This window comes from Drosophila takahashii, chromosome 2L, assembly GCF_030179915.1.
Source record: "Drosophila takahashii strain IR98-3 E-12201 chromosome 2L, DtakHiC1v2, whole genome shotgun sequence".
NCBI classification, from domain to species: Eukaryota; Metazoa; Arthropoda; class Insecta; order Diptera; family Drosophilidae; genus Drosophila; species Drosophila takahashii.
The window spans coordinates 4,154,374-4,170,016 of record NC_091678.1 but is presented as its reverse complement, the minus strand read 5'-3'; the positions used below and the strand labels follow the sequence as shown (position 1 = coordinate 4,170,016).

General features: G+C 44.2%; 8 protein-coding genes across 8 annotated transcripts; 4 read left to right on the top strand and 4 right to left on the bottom strand.

Moving 5' to 3' along the window:
- The first annotated feature begins 255 nt into the window (after positions 1–255).
- Positions 256–4,291, top strand: Tnpo-SR (transportin 3). Its single transcript, XM_070215047.1, has 5 exons — positions 256–479; positions 554–1,645; positions 2,250–2,416; positions 2,476–3,840; positions 3,902–4,291. Exons 1-5 carry the CDS (start codon positions 366–368, stop codon positions 3,960–3,962), a joined length of 2,799 nt encoding a protein of 932 aa, XP_070071148.1. The 5' UTR covers positions 256–365; the 3' UTR covers positions 3,963–4,291.
- Positions 4,292–4,322: 31 nt separating this feature from the next.
- Snx21 (Sorting nexin 21) lies at positions 4,323–7,133 on the bottom strand. Its single transcript, XM_017151320.3, has 4 exons — positions 6,923–7,133; positions 6,708–6,854; positions 5,222–5,918; positions 4,323–5,160 (listed from the first exon to the last, which is right to left on the bottom strand). Exons 1-4 carry the CDS (start codon positions 6,927–6,929, stop codon positions 5,025–5,027), a joined length of 987 nt encoding a protein of 328 aa, XP_017006809.3. The 5' UTR covers positions 6,930–7,133; the 3' UTR covers positions 4,323–5,024.
- A 526-nt stretch (positions 7,134–7,659) lies between these two features.
- Positions 7,660–8,567, top strand: aph-1 (gamma-secretase subunit Aph-1). Its single transcript, XM_017151321.3, has 2 exons — positions 7,660–8,135; positions 8,191–8,567. Exons 1-2 carry the CDS (start codon positions 7,752–7,754, stop codon positions 8,512–8,514), a joined length of 708 nt encoding a protein of 235 aa, XP_017006810.1. The 5' UTR covers positions 7,660–7,751; the 3' UTR covers positions 8,515–8,567.
- A 126-nt stretch (positions 8,568–8,693) lies between these two features.
- On the bottom strand, positions 8,694–9,336 carry Taf10b (TBP-associated factor 10b). The gene has a single exon (XM_017151322.3). It carries the CDS (start codon positions 9,267–9,269, stop codon positions 8,823–8,825), a length of 447 nt encoding a protein of 148 aa, XP_017006811.3. The 5' UTR covers positions 9,270–9,336; the 3' UTR covers positions 8,694–8,822.
- A 243-nt stretch (positions 9,337–9,579) lies between these two features.
- Taf10 (TBP-associated factor 10) lies at positions 9,580–10,287 on the top strand. Its single transcript, XM_017151359.3, has 2 exons — positions 9,580–9,902; positions 9,965–10,287. The coding sequence occupies exons 1-2, from the start codon at positions 9,654–9,656 to the stop codon at positions 10,220–10,222; spliced, it is 507 nt and encodes a 168-aa protein (XP_017006848.1). The 5' UTR covers positions 9,580–9,653; the 3' UTR covers positions 10,223–10,287.
- Positions 10,271–11,650, bottom strand: colt (carnitine/acylcarnitine carrier protein colt, mitochondrial). Its single transcript, XM_017151358.3, has one exon. It carries the CDS (start codon positions 11,233–11,235, stop codon positions 10,315–10,317), a length of 921 nt encoding a protein of 306 aa, XP_017006847.3. The 5' UTR covers positions 11,236–11,650; the 3' UTR covers positions 10,271–10,314.
- Positions 11,651–11,681: 31 nt separating this feature from the next.
- On the top strand, positions 11,682–12,558 carry HINT1 (histidine triad nucleotide binding protein 1). The gene is made up of 3 exons (XM_017151360.3): positions 11,682–11,814; positions 11,882–12,023; positions 12,084–12,558. The coding sequence occupies exons 1-3, from the start codon at positions 11,777–11,779 to the stop codon at positions 12,351–12,353; spliced, it is 450 nt and encodes a 149-aa protein (XP_017006849.3). The 5' UTR covers positions 11,682–11,776; the 3' UTR covers positions 12,354–12,558.
- A 196-nt stretch (positions 12,559–12,754) lies between these two features.
- Positions 12,755–14,019, bottom strand: LOC108063971 (rab-like protein 3). Its single transcript, XM_017151261.3, has 2 exons — positions 13,632–14,019; positions 12,755–13,576 (listed from the first exon to the last, which is right to left on the bottom strand). The coding sequence occupies exons 1-2, from the start codon at positions 13,696–13,698 to the stop codon at positions 12,909–12,911; spliced, it is 735 nt and encodes a 244-aa protein (XP_017006750.2). The 5' UTR covers positions 13,699–14,019; the 3' UTR covers positions 12,755–12,908.
- Between the last annotated feature and the right edge of the window lie 1,624 nt (positions 14,020–15,643).

The following is a 15,643-nucleotide window of genomic DNA, read 5'->3' as shown; positions in this document are numbered from 1 at the left end:
ATTATAAGTAAAAAGATTGAAATTCAATAAATAGAGGATTTTGTTAATTTAAACACAAGAAAAGATTAGCATACTGGGCTATTTTATTTATTTCGAAGTTATTTATATTTTATGCATTTTTTTTAAATTAAGAAGTATAGTAGGGTGGCTTCTGAAAACAGAATATTTTTGAAATAAACTAGCAATAATCGGTATTTAAAGCAGTCGACAACCCTGGCGACTATCGGGCGCATCTCTAAGCTATCGCACGTTAACCATTATCGATACACTACACTGCACGGGATGTACGCATTCAGCCATCGCTAAAAAATATAATAATAATTGAAGAAAATTGAATTTATGCGCTGTCTATAGCTGCCGATGAGATGGATACGTACTCGGTGGACGTGGTGTACCAAGCGATCAGTGCCCTCTTCCAGGGCAACAACCCCAAGGAGCAGGAGAAGGCCAACAAATGGCTGCAGGACTTCCAGAAGTCGGTGAGTGCGGGTGGCCCGGTGAATTATATTTCCTGGCTAATTTTCATTGCTAATTTATGCTGATATATATACAGATATACTCGTGGACGATTGCCGACGAGCTGCTGCACCAGAAGCGAGATCTGCACGCCAACTACTTTGCCGCCCAGACGATGCGGAACAAGATCCAGAACTCCTTCAGCGAACTGCCCCCGCACACGCACGAATCTCTGAGGGATTCCCTGATCACGCACATCGGCCAGATTGACGAGCAGACGGACAATGTAATTGTGACGCAGCTCAGCTTGGCGGTGGCTGATCTGGCCCTTCTGATGGCCAGCTGGCAGGAGCCTATCAACGATCTCCTGGTTACTTTGGCCCCCCATCCCGCCGCCATTTGGCCTTTGCTGGAGGTGCTGAAGGTGCTGCCCGAGGAAATAGACTCGCGGTATCTGCGACTGGGCGCCAATCGGCGGGAGGAGGTGCACAAGCAGCTGGACGCCAGCGCCGAGTGCGTCCTGAAGTTCCTGTGCATGTGCCTGCAGCGGGAGGATCTCGACCAGCAGCGTGTGTGGAATGCTGCGTTGCGCACCTACAGTGCCTGGCTGGTGATCCACGCCTTTCCCGTCTCGCATGTGTATAATAATGCCCTTACGCAGCTAGCCTTCCGGTTGCTCTCGCTGCCGGAAACGACGGGCAAGCTGCACGACAATGCCACCGAGTGTGTGTGCGCTCTGCTCTCCTGCATGAACACGCGCCAGGATGCGGCCAGCGATTCGGAGTCCTCCGTGGAGGCACAGATCTTCGGAGCCGTCTGCATGCTGGAGACGCCCTATCACTTGAGTGTGGCGCACGAGGACACCGATAAGACGATCAACTACTGCAGGATCTTTACCTCACTATGTGATGCCTTCTTCTACGACTTGCTGGCCGATCCCCAGAAGCCGCACTACTGCCTGAAAGGATTGGATCTGGTGCTGTTGTGCGTCGGACACTTTGACTACGAGGTGGCCGAGATCACCTTCCACCTGTGGTACAAGCTCAGCGAGGATCTCTTCCAGCGCAACGAGGACAAGCTGACGGCGCTCTTCCGTCCGCACATCGAGCGGCTGATAAGCGCCCTGTTTCGCCACTCGCAGATGGAAAGCGACCAGGATGGACTCATCGAGGAGAACAACAATTTCTTTGTGAGTTTATAACTATGATTAATAGGCATAGGAATTTCTTAAAGGAAAATGTTTTCTAAGATAGTTATTTTTATTTTTTCATAGTACTTTTATGTCTACAATTACAAAGCTTTAAATTTCACAAGATTGTAAAATTTTTAATGATTATAATACCTCAGCCATTGCTTAGTAAAACCGGTTTCTATTAGAGCCCAGCATGAATGGATTCAAGAATTATTTTGGAATTTTTGTTGTATATGAATGAATTAATTAGAATTTTGAGTTTAATAGAATTGAATGAATTTAAATGAATTCTGAAATAATTGAAACGACAATTTCTTTTGAAGAACAAAGGCTCATAATTTTGTGATTAAATCGGCTTGAATGTTGTTTACTAAGCAATTAACATTGATTTCTTAAAAATTTTAAACTTTTTCTTCTCAAGAGAAAGCACAAAAAAGGTCTGGCAAATTCAAAAAATTCATAAAAATTATTCATTCATTTATTAAATTCGAAATGAATTAGATTTCTCAAAAAGGGAAGATAAAGTAACTGAATAGCAATTTAGTCAGTTAATTTAAATCAATTTACATTCAATATTAATTTACCCATTTTATCCCTTCAGGACTTTAGACGCAAGGTCTCGGATCTGATAAAAGACGTGGCCTTTATAGTGGGATCTGGAGCGTGCTTCAAGCAAATGTTCCACATCCTGCAAGCACCGGAAACTACGTGGGAATCGACAGAGGCGGCGCTCTTTATAATGCAAAATGTGGCCAAAAATATACTGCCGTAGGTACAGAACTCTATCTGATAATATTAGATTAAAAATATTACCCTTCACCCAGCAGAGATGAAAACGAGGTGATCCCCAAAGTGGTGGAAGCCATCCTAAATATGTCGGAGCAAACTCACATAGCGGTGAGATACACCGCCATCCTGCTGATCGGCGAGTTGTGCGACTGGATTGAGAACCACGCAGAGTCCTTGGAGGCGGTGCTCAACTTTCTGCTCTACGCTCTGCAGCAGAAGAATGGCTTGGCCCCGGCTGCAGCCATGGCATTGACCTCCATTTGCTCCGCCTGCCGCCAGAAGATGGTGTGTCACATCAGCGGCCTTGTGGAGATCGCCCGCAGCCTGGACAGTTTTCAGATTAACAACGACGTGGCCATTGGATTGCTGAAGGGGATTTCTCTTATCCTGACCCGCCTGCCGCGGGAGCAACTGCAGCCTGCTCTGCGGGAAATCGTCGGCTTCCAGCTGCAACCGCTGGCCCAGCTGGTGGACAGTAGTGCGGCCAGTGTTCAGAAGGGAGAGCGCACCGATCCCGTTTACTGGATAGACAGAGCCTGCGCCATCATCCGGCACACGAATCCCGATGTTCCCGACACCGTGGAGCATCCCACGGTGGCCATTCTGAACGACGCCTGGCAGCTGATCTCGCGGGTGATGGACAAGTACCAGAGCGACCTGCGCATCATGGAGCGCACCTGTCGCCTGATCCGCTACGGCATTCGGATGGTGCGCAAGCAAGCGATGCTGCTGGTGGAGCCACTGATCAAGCAAATGGTGGTGCTATATGCGGTGCAGCATCACAGTTGTTTCCTCTACGTGGGCTCCATTCTGGTGGATGAGTTTGCCAAGTCGAGCGAGTGCATTGGCGGACTGCTGGAGATGCTGCAGGCCTTTATCGAACCCACCTTTGGCCTGCTGCAGATGGAGAATGGGCTTAAGAACAATCCCGATACCGTGGACGACTTCTTCCGCTTGGCCTCGCGTTACTTGGACTGCTGTCCGCAGCAGCTGCTCCAGAGCAGCCTCATCACGCCGATCTTCCAGTGTGCCTTGATTGCCTGCTCGCTGGACCACCGCGAAGCCAACTCCTCGGTGATGAAGTTCTTTATTAACCTCTTGGTTTGGGGCAGGACAAACAGCCACAGCCGAAATGTCGAGTGTCGTCCGTTGGTGGTGGAGCTGGCCAACCAGCATGGCGGCGCCCTGGTGATGAACTTGATCCAGGCTTCGGTCTTCCAACTGCACTCCTACATGCTGGTAGATGTGGCCGAGGTCATCCACGAACTGAAGCAGGTGGTGGGCAACGAGCGGATGCAACCGTTTTTGGCCCAGGCGCTGGAGGCAATGCCCAAGAAGAACAGCGGTGGCTATGTGACGGCCACGCAACAGCAGTTGGACGAGTTCAGCAGCACAGTGCTGAGGTAGGTCTACCTTTTTATATTTTCTTAATTATTTCTTATGCATTTTGTATACCCTTTGCAGAGCGGACACCACGAAAGCAATTTCGCAAGCCTTGAAAACCTTTACGCGACTCTTCCGTTGATCAGATGGAAGCTGGAACTGCTGTTTAATTTTGTACATTTCAAATGATGTATGTAATGTTGCAAGGGCGCTAACAATTTGTTAAAAACGCACGTACCCCTCTATTTATATTATAGTTGAATCGATTGTGTGACGTAATAAGTTATATATCTAATTCGTATTGTACATTTTGAGTGCGGTCAAGAGATCCTCACGGCAGATAGCTATAAGTTAACTAATAGAGCACTCCTAGGCCTAAGTTTAAACCCCCAAATGACTCAGAAAACAGGCATAAGCAAAAAACCAACCATTAAATATATATACCATTTAGTTTTAAATGACCAAACCTGACGGACAACGTTTTCTATTCTGGAAAACAATCGAGTATAATATTTATTCATTGAAAAAAGCAATCACAAGGCATTGGGCTGTAAGAATAAATAACTATGGGAGCTGTGTTTGATTTGTTCGATGTGTTTTGCCAGGCTGATATGGAGTTCTAATCTTGGATTTGCAGACAGTGCGTCATTGGCTTTCGATACTACATTTGTGATTCACTTTATGGCGGGGAAATAGTGCATGGCTTAATCACAACTAACGAGACGATTGAACAATATCAAACAATACGTAATTCGAAACATAAACACGCTTAGACTAACCTTTAAGTTACCAAAGTAGGACGTTACGGATACTGATTTTCTTATTTCGGTTAACATAGTCGCAATATTATTATTAGCTATAAATGTAGACAAGAGATTATAAATTTACGAAAAAATAAAATATTGAACATTTTAGTTTGCAAATCACAGGCTAGAAATAATAAATTAAACATTTAACAGAAAAACATATTTGTAAAAAAAGGGTGGCTGATTTTTTTTTTTGTGACTCCCATGGAAAATTCGTAAACGAACTACTTTGGAGAACAGCATTTTTAAAAATAGCTGAGACCTTAAAGGTTGATAAATACTCCTTTCACCTTAATACTAATTGCACACGTTCTCTAATTGCACTTTACGCTTGACGGCTAAAAACTACGGAACAGAATGCTGAACTAATGGATGATAATTCTGTTGGAGATTCCCATTCAAATGGTTTCGGTGCGTGGATCGATTTTGTGAATAGCCTGCATTAGGTTTTCGGTGTTGGCGGTATTGATGCCCTGCTTGGACATGTCAGTCAGTCGGTCGGTGATGGGCTTTTGGTCCTGGCCGCGCTGCCACCTGAAAGGACAAGGATTATACTTATAAATTTCTTAATTTTTTTCGATTTAGAAGGACTCACCATAGGTGAGCACATGTGTGGAGCAGGGGAATGTAGAGAGGCAGCAGATCAATATCGCAGAGCGTCTCAAAACGACTCAGGGCCACCAGAGCCCATCTCTCGGCTGCGTGGTGAGGCACTGGGGAGGATGTGCAGGCCGCCACCAGGCGGCAGAGAATCAGGAGCACCGGTCGCGATCGATTCATGTAGATCTTGTTCAGCAACCGAAAGCAGTTCTCCAGGATTGGAATGGCCATCTCGTTGCGACGCTCATCCAGGAACTGGCACGCTCTGGTCAGTTCATCGTGCTGCAGGAAGCGCAGAAAGTCCTCCGAGTCCCGCAGCTTCGTCAGACTCGCCACATAGGTGAGAAACGCTTCGAAGGCGGCGCTCCGTTCGCCAATTAGCTCAGATTTGAAGTTACCCATGAGGACCTTGGCTGGGAAATACTTGTTGGCCATCTCGGCGGGATGCAGACGCTTCAGGCCAAGATAAAGCTCTCGAAAGTCCGTGTAACGACGTTCGATCTTCGCCGTCTGAGTGTCCTCAGTGACGCCATCCTGCCTCACGGTGAGCTCATAAACCACAAAGCGCTTGATCTTCGGATCCTCGCCATCGGGGGGCATTATGCGGGCCAGCAGGATGTCGAATCGGAGCACTGTGCTCCCATCGGTGGGCGGCTTGTACTCGGCGCTAGTTGAAGGTCGCTCCCAGAAACCTAAAAGGTACAAAAATATATATTATTTGCTATACATATTAGAGCACTGCATGAATGGATTCAATGAATTATTTTGAATTTTTTCTTTTATATGAATGAATTAATTAGAATTTTGAGTTTAATAGAATTGAATGAATGAATGGCATGAATTCCGAAATAATTCAAACGACAATTTATTTTGAAAAAGAAAGGGCCATAATCTTTTGTGATTAAATCTGCCTGAATTTTATTTACTATTTACAGTTAACATTGATTTGTTAAAAATTTTCCACTTTTTGTTCTCAAAAGAAAACACAAAAAAAAACTGGAAAATTCAAAAAATTCATAAAAGAATTCATTCGATTCATTCAATTCGTAATGAATTAGAACAACATTCAATTTATTTCACATAGAATTTAATTAAACAAATCAGAAATTTCATGGCATACTTATTTTTCTGTCCTAAGAGAATTCTATTCATATAAAAATTTCAAATATTTTATAGCTTTTTCACTTTACCTTAAAAAAATGTTTTTTCTACTAAACATTGAGAATCTCAATTTGATACACATATGTATTTAGCAACAATTTTACTAGTGATCTAAACTTTTCCGCAGATATAAAAATTCACCTTTGTGAGGTTCCACTGTGGTGTGCTCACAATGATTGTTTTTATTTTCTCCGAATATGAAAATGAGATGATACGTAAGACTGTCGAAAGTATCCTAAAGATATGATATATGACTCGACTTGGGGGTTTGGGTTACAGTGTTATGTTATGTAGTTACGGGAGATTATGATTGTACGAACCCTTTTGGAGCGCCTTATCAGATTCGGGCGGGGGAATGTCGAGGGCCGCCGCCTCAATGGCTGGGCTGTCCAGTTCATCTGGACCAGGGGCCTCCCCTTCGTATGACGGTTGGTGGGGCAACAGGCGCTTGGCCATGATGGCGTGAACTGGAAATTAAATGACCACCGAAATCAATCACCGGAGAAATGCTAATTTGGGGTTACACTTTACTCACTGGGCATATGGGTCTCTGGATCTCTTTGTGCTTTTTTCCGCTGGGCTTCTGTTTTCGATCCGCTGCTGGGCACTTGCAATTCGCTTCTGGTTTACGGCGGATTATGCGGTTGGCATAGTGCGGCCGAGTTGAGTCAATTTACAGTGACTAATCCCGCCCCAAACAAAAATATTGCAAGTGGGACGGGGGCCTTTGTTTAGTGCGGGTGAAACGCACATAGGCGACTTTCCGAACACCCTACGCGGGGGAGTTAGTTGAAGAATATGGAGAGAAATGTAAATCCTGGCAAGCAAATGTTATTAAACAGATCATTAAATTCAACATAGTTTTATTACATTAACCTACATTGTGTTCTTAAATATTTACTGTTTATATAATAAACAACTGCAACAAGTTGTTTTTAAAATAAAACGGACTCTACGCCGTAGGGTATGAAAACATTGCTGTTTCACGATCTGGCAACCTAAAAAACTATTAAAATGACTTATGCGACTAGCTGTCACCCTTTATATATTTTGTATAATTTCTGCGTAGTTTAAGAAAATATCTCGGTCACTTGTTTCTGACTGTAAATTAAATTAAATTAACATAATTTCTGTTAGTTAAAATAACTTGGTTAAAAGCGTGCTTTACATATAAACAAAACTACCTGCACAGTGTAGGGTATATTTACACCGAAACTCGACAATATGGCATTCCTGGCAGCACTGCAACAGTCTGGCAGCTCGCGGCTCGCTTGTCACTTTCTGCTTCCTCTTCCCACGTAAACCAAAACACCCACAATAAAATACAATCCAAGCAAAAAGACCAGGAATATTACAAAGAAAAGATGACGTTGCCCGAGTTCTTTGGCTGCACCTTCATCGCCTTCGGACCGCCCTTCGCCCTGTTCGTCTTCACCATCGCCAATGACCCGGTGCGGATAATAATCCTGATTGCGGCGGCCTTCTTCTGGCTGCTGTCGCTTCTAATCTCATCCTTGTGGTACGCCGTGATTCCAAACATTGCCTGCGGCGTGGTCTTCTCGGTTGTCCTCCAGGAGGCCTTCCGGTACATCATCTACAGGATCCTGCGCAGCACGGAGCAAGGATTGCATGCCGTGGCGGAGGACACGAGAGTGACGGACAACAAGCACATCCTGGCCTATGTTTCCGGTCTGGGATTCGGCATTATATCGGGGATGTTTGCACTGGTCAATGTGCTGGCTGATATGGTGAGTGGATTTACATATAGAATATGCTCCAGAGATAATGTATCCCGATTTTTAGAGTGGTCCCGGAACCATGGGCCTGAAGAGCGGAACGGAGCTGTTCTTCGTCACCTCGGCTGCCCAGGCTCTGTCCATCATCCTGCTGCACACCTTCTGGAGCGTCATTTTCTTCAATGCCTTCGACACGAACAACTATATCCACATAGGCTATGTGGTGGGCAGCCACCTGTTTGTGTCCCTGATTACGCTGCTCAATGCCAACGAGCTTTATACCGCCACCCTGCTGATCAGCTACATAGTCACCATATTCACGGGCGTTTTGGCTTTCCGAGTGGCTGGCGGGACATCGCGCAGCTTCAGGAAGTTCATAACATGCCAATGAACAAGCGAATAGTAATAGCCACCTAGTTTATAGCCTTAACAATATTTAAAATAAAGAAATAACTTGTATATGCTCGAAATGTAATACTATCTATGGACTTCAACCCTTACTATTTAAAGGATTCTTTGAAAATACAAATGTAACAATAGATCTCTGACTATCATTATAATTATTGTAAATTATGTAGCTGTCGGTATCATTTATTTACTGGCTATGCGTGGATAGCTTTACATTTTGCTTTATGACAAGCTCTATTTATTTGAGAAAAAAAGTTCTAGTACTAACTTATGGCATAAGTAAGCCTTCAACTACTGACTATAGTCCATTTTCCTAACATTAATGCCGTAGTCGGCCAGAGCCGGCTGCAGATCCTCCATGGTCAGGGTGAACTTGCGATCCTTGGCCTTTGATCCTCCCGGCGTATTGGTCGTCTGCAGATGGGTCCTTGCCTTGGAGTGCTGCAGGGCATCGTCGATGATGTCGGACATGTACTTCTGGGCGGCCAGGCTGATTAGACGGACAATGCGCTTGTCGTCCGACTGGAAGCCGCCCATATTCAGATAGTGCGAGGTCACCGCATCCGGAATCAACGGGGTGTAATCCTCCAGCTGCGACATGAAGTCGCTGAGATGCGAAGCCGGTGTGTTCCTGTCCCGATCTCCTCCACCGACGCCTCCGGAGGATTGTCCATGGTTTCCCTGGCTGCCGCTGCCAGCGGAATTGTGGTAAATAATTCCGAAATTGGAGCCCACCATTGTAAACAGAAAAGAAAATAATTTGCAAGCCACAGAAAAAGTTATCGTTAACGGTAGTAGGTTGCTATCGATAGGAAGAGACATGGGCAGGTGTTACCCGTTATCTTTTTGTTCTTAAAATATAAATTAATAAATTAAACCTAATGATGGTTTCCAAAAAAATATTACAAAATATATCTCCACATTTAAATACAACACCTTAAAAATCCATTTTTAAAAATCACCCCTTTAGAAAATAGTTCTGCCCACGCCCATGTTCGATTGCTCGAGATTTTGCTTTGCTATCGATGTTCCCGTGCATTATCGATAACAGCACATACACAAAGCCAACAAAAATAATAACACTTTAATTTCTTGAAATAAACCACTAATTATTGCAAAACAATGGCTTCTGATGGCGAGGACATCAACGTAACACCCGCGGAATCCTTGGCCTCGGCCACGGACACCGAGGATGAGGAGATGGAGCCACCACAAGTGCACTCCGACCTGGATTCCGATGAGGAAGAGCAACTGGAAGTGGAGGAGGTGCCAGCGACGGCGGAAGAAGCGGATATGGATGAGCTGCTGCGACAACTGGAGGATTACACGCCCACTATTCCGGACGCCCTGACCATGAATGCCCTGAAATCGGTAGCTATTTGATAGGAATTACTTGGAGATTACCCAGTACTGATTGTCTAATCCTTCTACAGGCTGGCTTCTCCACCGTGGACCCCCAAATAGTGCGCCTCATCTCGGTGTCCGCCCAGAAATTCATCTCCGACATTGCCAACGATGCACTGCAGCACTGCAAGACGCGCACCACGAACATCCAGCACTCCAGTGGGCACAGCTCCAGCAAGGATAAGAAGAACCCCAAGGATCGCAAGTACACGCTGGCCATGGAGGATTTGGTTCCCGCTCTCGCCGATCATGGCATCACCATGCGCAAGCCACAATATTTCGTTTAAGTTTAGTTATAATCATAACATTTCCCTCAGTTTAATAGATATCATCTCTTTCAATTTTAAGAACACTTTAGTGAGTCACTAAATTTATTTCACTAGAAATTTGGCGCCACAATGTTAAAGAACTGGTTGGCCAGCTCAATGCCAAAGAAACAGGCAGCGTTGGCCGGGAAGGCACGGATCATGATGGGCGTAACGCCGCGATACAAGGCCAAAGGACCATCCTTAACAATCAGATCCTTGAAGACACTACGAATTCCGTGTTTGTAAGTGCCTTCCGGCGCCGATTGCAGACGACTCTTGAGGACATCGGCTGGCATTCCCAGAATCCAGTAGGCCATGCCGGCAGCTCCGCCAGCCAAAATCGTTGAGGTAGTACTAATTTGTCCCGTCTCGGACTTGGCCTTGGCCACATCCTGCAGAGCTTCGTAGACGAGGAAGTACAGGCCGTTGGCGGGCAGATCCCTGAGCATTGTGGCGCAGCTGCCCTTGAAAACGCTGCGGAGTCCTCCCTCTTTGTAGAGCTTCCCTGCGCAATCGATCATTCCGTTGTACTTGCGCTGGCCTCCCTGACCCTGTTGCGTCTGCAGAAGGACTTTAATCCGCTCTCCAGGCGCCATGATCAGGGTGGAGAACAGGCCGGAGAAGGAGCCCGCCACGAAGATTTGCGAGTAGGTGAGCTTGGCGTCCTCGCCGCGCTGCTGGAGGCGCTTGCCCAGCGCGTAGCCAGCGAAGCACATGGCAAAGATGGGTGCCACTCCGGTCAAAGGAGCCGACATTCCCTTGTACAGCCCGCGGACTCCCTCGTTCTTGATGGTCTTGGCGGCACAATCGAAGGTTCCCCTGTACATGGGACTCTCGCCGGGCGCCGGCCGGGGCATCGTCTGCAGACGCACCTTAATCGTGTCCAGCGGATGACCCGATAGCACATTGCAGATTCCTCCGAATCCGCCGGTCAGGAAGGATTTCACAGGATTGGCCTTGCGCTCGGTGGAGACATTTTCAGTGGTGGTCATGGCGCTCTGGGTTACTCTTCACCTTCAGCTGCTCAATTTTGGAACTAGTAGAGTTTCCTATCCACCAGTAAATCAAGTGGATTATTGGAATTTGCACCTAGCCGATAGTTCTGAACTAATCTTGGGGCATACTATTGCGATAAGGAGAAAGGCGTCATTACGTCACAAAGAGCTGATTTCTCCTTCGGATTCTCAAGATGATATCGCAGGGTTATCACAAAAATATTGCCACGAAGGAACTGGATCTTCTTGTTGAGCGGAGAGTGGTATTTCTGGTTTAATGATCTTTATGATTCCATATGTTGCAGCCGGGTCCAAAGTCCATTTGAGTATTTTTCCTGATTAGGATCGTTGTTAGGTGTCCAAAGCTTAATTTTTAGAGAACTATACTAGTTTCTTTTACTCTGTTATAGCCCTGTAATATTTTCTATTTTTAATAATAATAAATTACGTTTTTAACAAACGCAATTGTGAGCATTAAAATACCCTAAAATTGGCCTGTCATGGATTTTTTAAAACCCCAGTTGGCAGCGCTTTTTCGATGTTCCTGACCGGCCGGAACTTTTTTCGTGTTTTCAGGTAAGCACGCCATTTCCACTTAATTATCTAAACTGCAGCGATTAAATACTATATATTAATTTCACAGTTCTCGCCAACTAGCAACCTGCACTGCTAGAATGGCCAGCGAAGTGGAAAAATCGCAAACGGCTGCTGCCAGTGAAGATACTATTTTTGGCAAGATTTTGCGCAAGGAGATTCCATGCACTTTTATCCACGAGGATGACAAGGTGAGATCAAGGTCTGATATGCCAATAGATAGGTAGTTATTATCTATATACCCTCTCTAGTGCGTGGCCTTCCATGATGTGGCTCCCCAGGCACCAACCCATTTCCTGGTGATTCCTCGCAAGCCCATCGCTCAACTTTCGCTGGCGGAGGATGGAGATGCTGATCTGCTGGGACATCTCATGTTGGTGGGTCGCAAGGTGGCCAAGGATCTGGGTCTGCAGGAGGGATACCGTGTGGTCATCAACAATGGCAAGCACGGTGCCCAGTCCGTTTACCACTTGCATTTGCACTTCCTCGGCGGTCGCCAGATGCAGTGGCCTCCAGGATAAGAAACATCCTATGAAATCCAGATGAACTAACCCCCAGGGGTTTAAAAAAAACTCCAAGAGAAATATTAAAATAAATAATGTAAAAAGAAAACGACTTTTACAATTTAAAATGGGTATGGCTTAGATAATTGTTAATGATCATATCTACCTATTTCTATTAAAAATAGAGAAATATTAAAATATAATAATAATGTAAAAAGAAAAACTCAATTCCATTTGTGTTTACTGCTTTAAAATGGCTCAAATAATTGCTAATGATCATATCTACCTAGCATGTAAATTACTTACCAACACGAAAATCTCCACTAAATTGTATAAATAGTATTAAAAGTACACAATAATTTTAAGAACTTTACTGCCAATAGTAACTTTATTCAAAAACCTAAGATACTTCTAAAATTAACCTATGATACCCTTGATAGCTAGAAACAACGGGGAAGAAAACTCAAAAAGCTTACCATCTGCTAGAAAACCAGAATTTCTCGAAAAATTATTTTCATAAATAGGTATTATTAAAGGTCAACATGGAACTAGAAAATATAAACTGAGATCTGTTTAAGGCCGGCGGGTAGGTGAGAGTGGAAAAAGCTCCTTGAACTCGACGACGCGATTGAGGAAGCCGCGCAATTTGCCCTGATTGCGGCTCCTGTCCGCGAAACTCTCGGGATCCAGGCAGTTGAGGAGGATCTCGTCGGCGGCCAACTGGTGGGCAATGCCCCCAACGCGACGCAGTGGCCGCAGGCGCAGCTTGTCCAATCTGGTGCCCACGACCAGGATCGGAACATGTTGGCGCCTCAAAATGGGACGCATGCGCCGGTGGCGATGCTTGCAAATCTGACGCAACGGATCGTACAGCCAATCGTGCAGATTGTCCTGCGAGCGCAGGTCCTGCAGATTGTAGACCAGGACAATGCCATCGATGTTCTTATAGAAATTATCGCGCTGCTCGCGCCGCATGCGCAGATCGCTGTTCAGATCGTAGAACTCCACAAAGTACAGGGTATCACTGCCGGAGGGCGCGAATGGGGGATCCGGGAATTTATCTGAGCGCTCCGAGGAGGAGGGCGAAGTCCAGGAGGGCGTGGGCGGCAGGTCCATTAAGTTAGGGTACTCGTGCAGCCGCACCTGGACATTCCAGGATCCCTCGCCCACGGTTCGGGAGGCGGGAGTGGGCGTTATTTCACTGCTGGCCAGCAAATTGGTCAGACTAGTTTTCCCAACTCCTGGAAATACGAATTTAATTAACATTATCCAATTATCGTATTCAAATTATCCCACCTCTATCGCCCAGCATCAGGATGCGAACCGTGGACACATCCTTGAGATGTTGCTGGTTTTGTTTCATATCCTTATTTCCGTTTTTTTTTGTTTAACGCTGTAGTGCCTTATATGTAGTTTAGTGCTACTATGCAATGTGCATGTCTAGGCCAGTTAATTATTAGATCCTCGCCTGCTCAGTTATAATTAGTTTACTAAATTATATTATTATTAATTCCAAGATGATTTCAGTTGGTCTCATTATAAATGGCATTGGTAATTTCCTGGCGTTAATCGAAGCAAGTAGGCTTTTCTTCAAAATATTTCAATCCAATCCAATTTCACCAAAAACACAAAGCACAATCTATCGGTGCTATCGATAATGCGGAAGCGTATCGAATAATTCGATCCGTTCCACCAATTAAAAAAAAAAAACACATCCGCTACCCTTGGACGCAGATTTAAAACTAATTTTGTATGGAGCTCAAGCCACAAGTTGATAAGAACTTTCTGGCTTTGAAATATGTCGACGTACGCTAAAATTTGGTTTGAGATTAACAACATAATTTTATTTGTATATATAGCTACAGATGCGGTCATGAGTATAGCATTTAAGCCTTGTTATTGCAATGGAAAACTAAAGTTTCATTTGTAAGTGTGATGGATATTTAATAAATCTAACTTCTTTAAGAAGTTAAAATATATTTTTATTTTTATATTTTTAAATTGAAGAATAAGCATATTATATGAACTCGGCTATTAATCCGACCTCAGTTGTTCGGAATTGTTTTTCCCGTTAAGTGCGATAAGGCAACAAGCTTTCTGAAATACCAGAGTTAAAGAATTAAAAGCAGGACTTTTAGTTTTCAAACATTTGTTTATTGTTTATAAACATTCCTCGTTTCATTTCACATATGTTACTTCTTGTGTATCTGTGTATATCTGTGTCTTTCACATCGCTAGTGATTTACATAGATCATCTATCTGTTGCTGTTGCTTTGGGGCTTTTTGATGTTGGGGGTACGGTTGTTGCAAATCTTATTGTGGCCCTTGGGCACACCTGCGATTACCGCTAACCGTACACAGGTGTCAGAGTTCGTGTTTGTGTAGTTTGTTAAATTCTTTTTTGCCTCGGAAATAAAATGCTATGCTTGTCTTTCAATACAGTTGCATTATAGTATGTATATATATATGCAGTTTATTCAATAATATTCTTTCGCTTGCAACTCTGCTTGCAAAGCCTCAATTTAAGATTCGTTTGGTAATAGCATTTAAAACATATATTACTATCATATATGGTTTTGCTTTAGTGGTATTCTTTGTTTTGCCATATAGTAAATATAATTTATTTAAAATTCAAAAACAGCTATAAACAGTTTATCGTAAACAACAAAACTCCGGAAAGAGTCATAAAATTATATCCGCGAGTGTAAGTGCTGGATGAGAGTGTATTTGTGGGTATATAGAGTCTGGATCTGAACCGAAGGATGGAGATTTCCTGGGAGAAGTATGTGGACCTTATGTCCGTGTATATATCGCTTGGTTATGTGGATATTCATATGTATACCGTATGCTGTGTTCATACTATGCGGTGCTGTCAATGGTTATGTATAATGTTTCCCGCCCTCATCCGGTCATCCGGTCTGGGTATATAAAATGATCCCATCAGAGGGCTTATCTTCTGCATTATGTATGTATGTACCGTATCTATGCATATAATGCGCACTCTAGGTGGCCAGATTAACTCATATCAACATCAAACATTGTCCTATATCTTGGGTCCGTTGAACCTATAACGCATATTTCTATATCTTGTATTTGTCGTTACTCATTTTCATTACTCGCTACTCGATCGTTCCCTCAGGTGCGCTCTATATGTATGTATAATATCCCGATTCCAGAGATACATTTTCATTCGCAAATTAGTCCAGATGCCTTTTCAATTAAGATTTTGACAGTGGAATCGGGCTATAACTATGGTGAATGGTAGGATGATCGATCCTGATCTTTTGATCTTCTTCGATTGTGAACCC

Excerpts from the sequence above, each read along its gene's own strand:
- aph-1 (XM_017151321.3), top strand. The coding sequence starts at position 7,752 with ATGACGTTGCCCGAGTTCTTTGGCTGCACCTTCATCGCCTTCGGACCG. Across the intron at positions 8,136-8,190 it reads TCAATGTGCTGGCTGATATG|AGTGGTCCCGGAACCATGGG; the intron begins GTGAGTGGATTT and ends CCCGATTTTTAG.
- colt (XM_017151358.3), bottom strand. The coding sequence starts at position 11,235 with ATGACCACCACTGAAAATGTCTCCACCGAGCGCAAGGCCAATCCTGTG.
- Taf10b (XM_017151322.3), bottom strand. The coding sequence starts at position 9,269 with ATGGTGGGCTCCAATTTCGGAATTATTTACCACAATTCCGCTGGCAGC.
- Taf10 (XM_017151359.3), top strand. The coding sequence starts at position 9,654 with ATGGCTTCTGATGGCGAGGACATCAACGTAACACCCGCGGAATCCTTG. Across the intron at positions 9,903-9,964 it reads CCATGAATGCCCTGAAATCG|GCTGGCTTCTCCACCGTGGA; the intron begins GTAGCTATTTGA and ends ATCCTTCTACAG.
- HINT1 (XM_017151360.3), top strand. The coding sequence starts at position 11,777 with ATGTTCCTGACCGGCCGGAACTTTTTTCGTGTTTTCAG. Across the intron at positions 11,815-11,881 it reads AACTTTTTTCGTGTTTTCAG|TTCTCGCCAACTAGCAACCT; the intron begins GTAAGCACGCCA and ends TTAATTTCACAG. Across the intron at positions 12,024-12,083 it reads TTATCCACGAGGATGACAAG|TGCGTGGCCTTCCATGATGT; the intron begins GTGAGATCAAGG and ends TACCCTCTCTAG.
- Snx21 (XM_017151320.3), bottom strand. Across the intron at positions 5,919-6,707 it reads TGATAAGGCGCTCCAAAAGG|GTTTCTGGGAGCGACCTTCA; the intron begins GTTCGTACAATC and ends TGTACCTTTTAG. Across the intron at positions 5,161-5,221 it reads CACACATGTGCTCACCTATG|GTGGCAGCGCGGCCAGGACC; the intron begins GTGAGTCCTTCT and ends TTGTCCTTTCAG.
- Tnpo-SR (XM_070215047.1), top strand. The coding sequence starts at position 366 with ATGGATACGTACTCGGTGGACGTGGTGTACCAAGCGATCAGTGCCCTC. Across the intron at positions 1,646-2,249 it reads AGGAGAACAACAATTTCTTT|GACTTTAGACGCAAGGTCTC; the intron begins GTGAGTTTATAA and ends TTATCCCTTCAG. Across the intron at positions 3,841-3,901 it reads TTCAGCAGCACAGTGCTGAG|AGCGGACACCACGAAAGCAA; the intron begins GTAGGTCTACCT and ends TACCCTTTGCAG.
- LOC108063971 (XM_017151261.3), bottom strand. The coding sequence starts at position 13,698 with ATGAAACAAAACCAGCAACATCTCAAGGATGTGTCCACGGTTCGCATC. Across the intron at positions 13,577-13,631 it reads CCTGATGCTGGGCGATAGAG|GAGTTGGGAAAACTAGTCTG; the intron begins GTGGGATAATTT and ends TCGTATTTCCAG.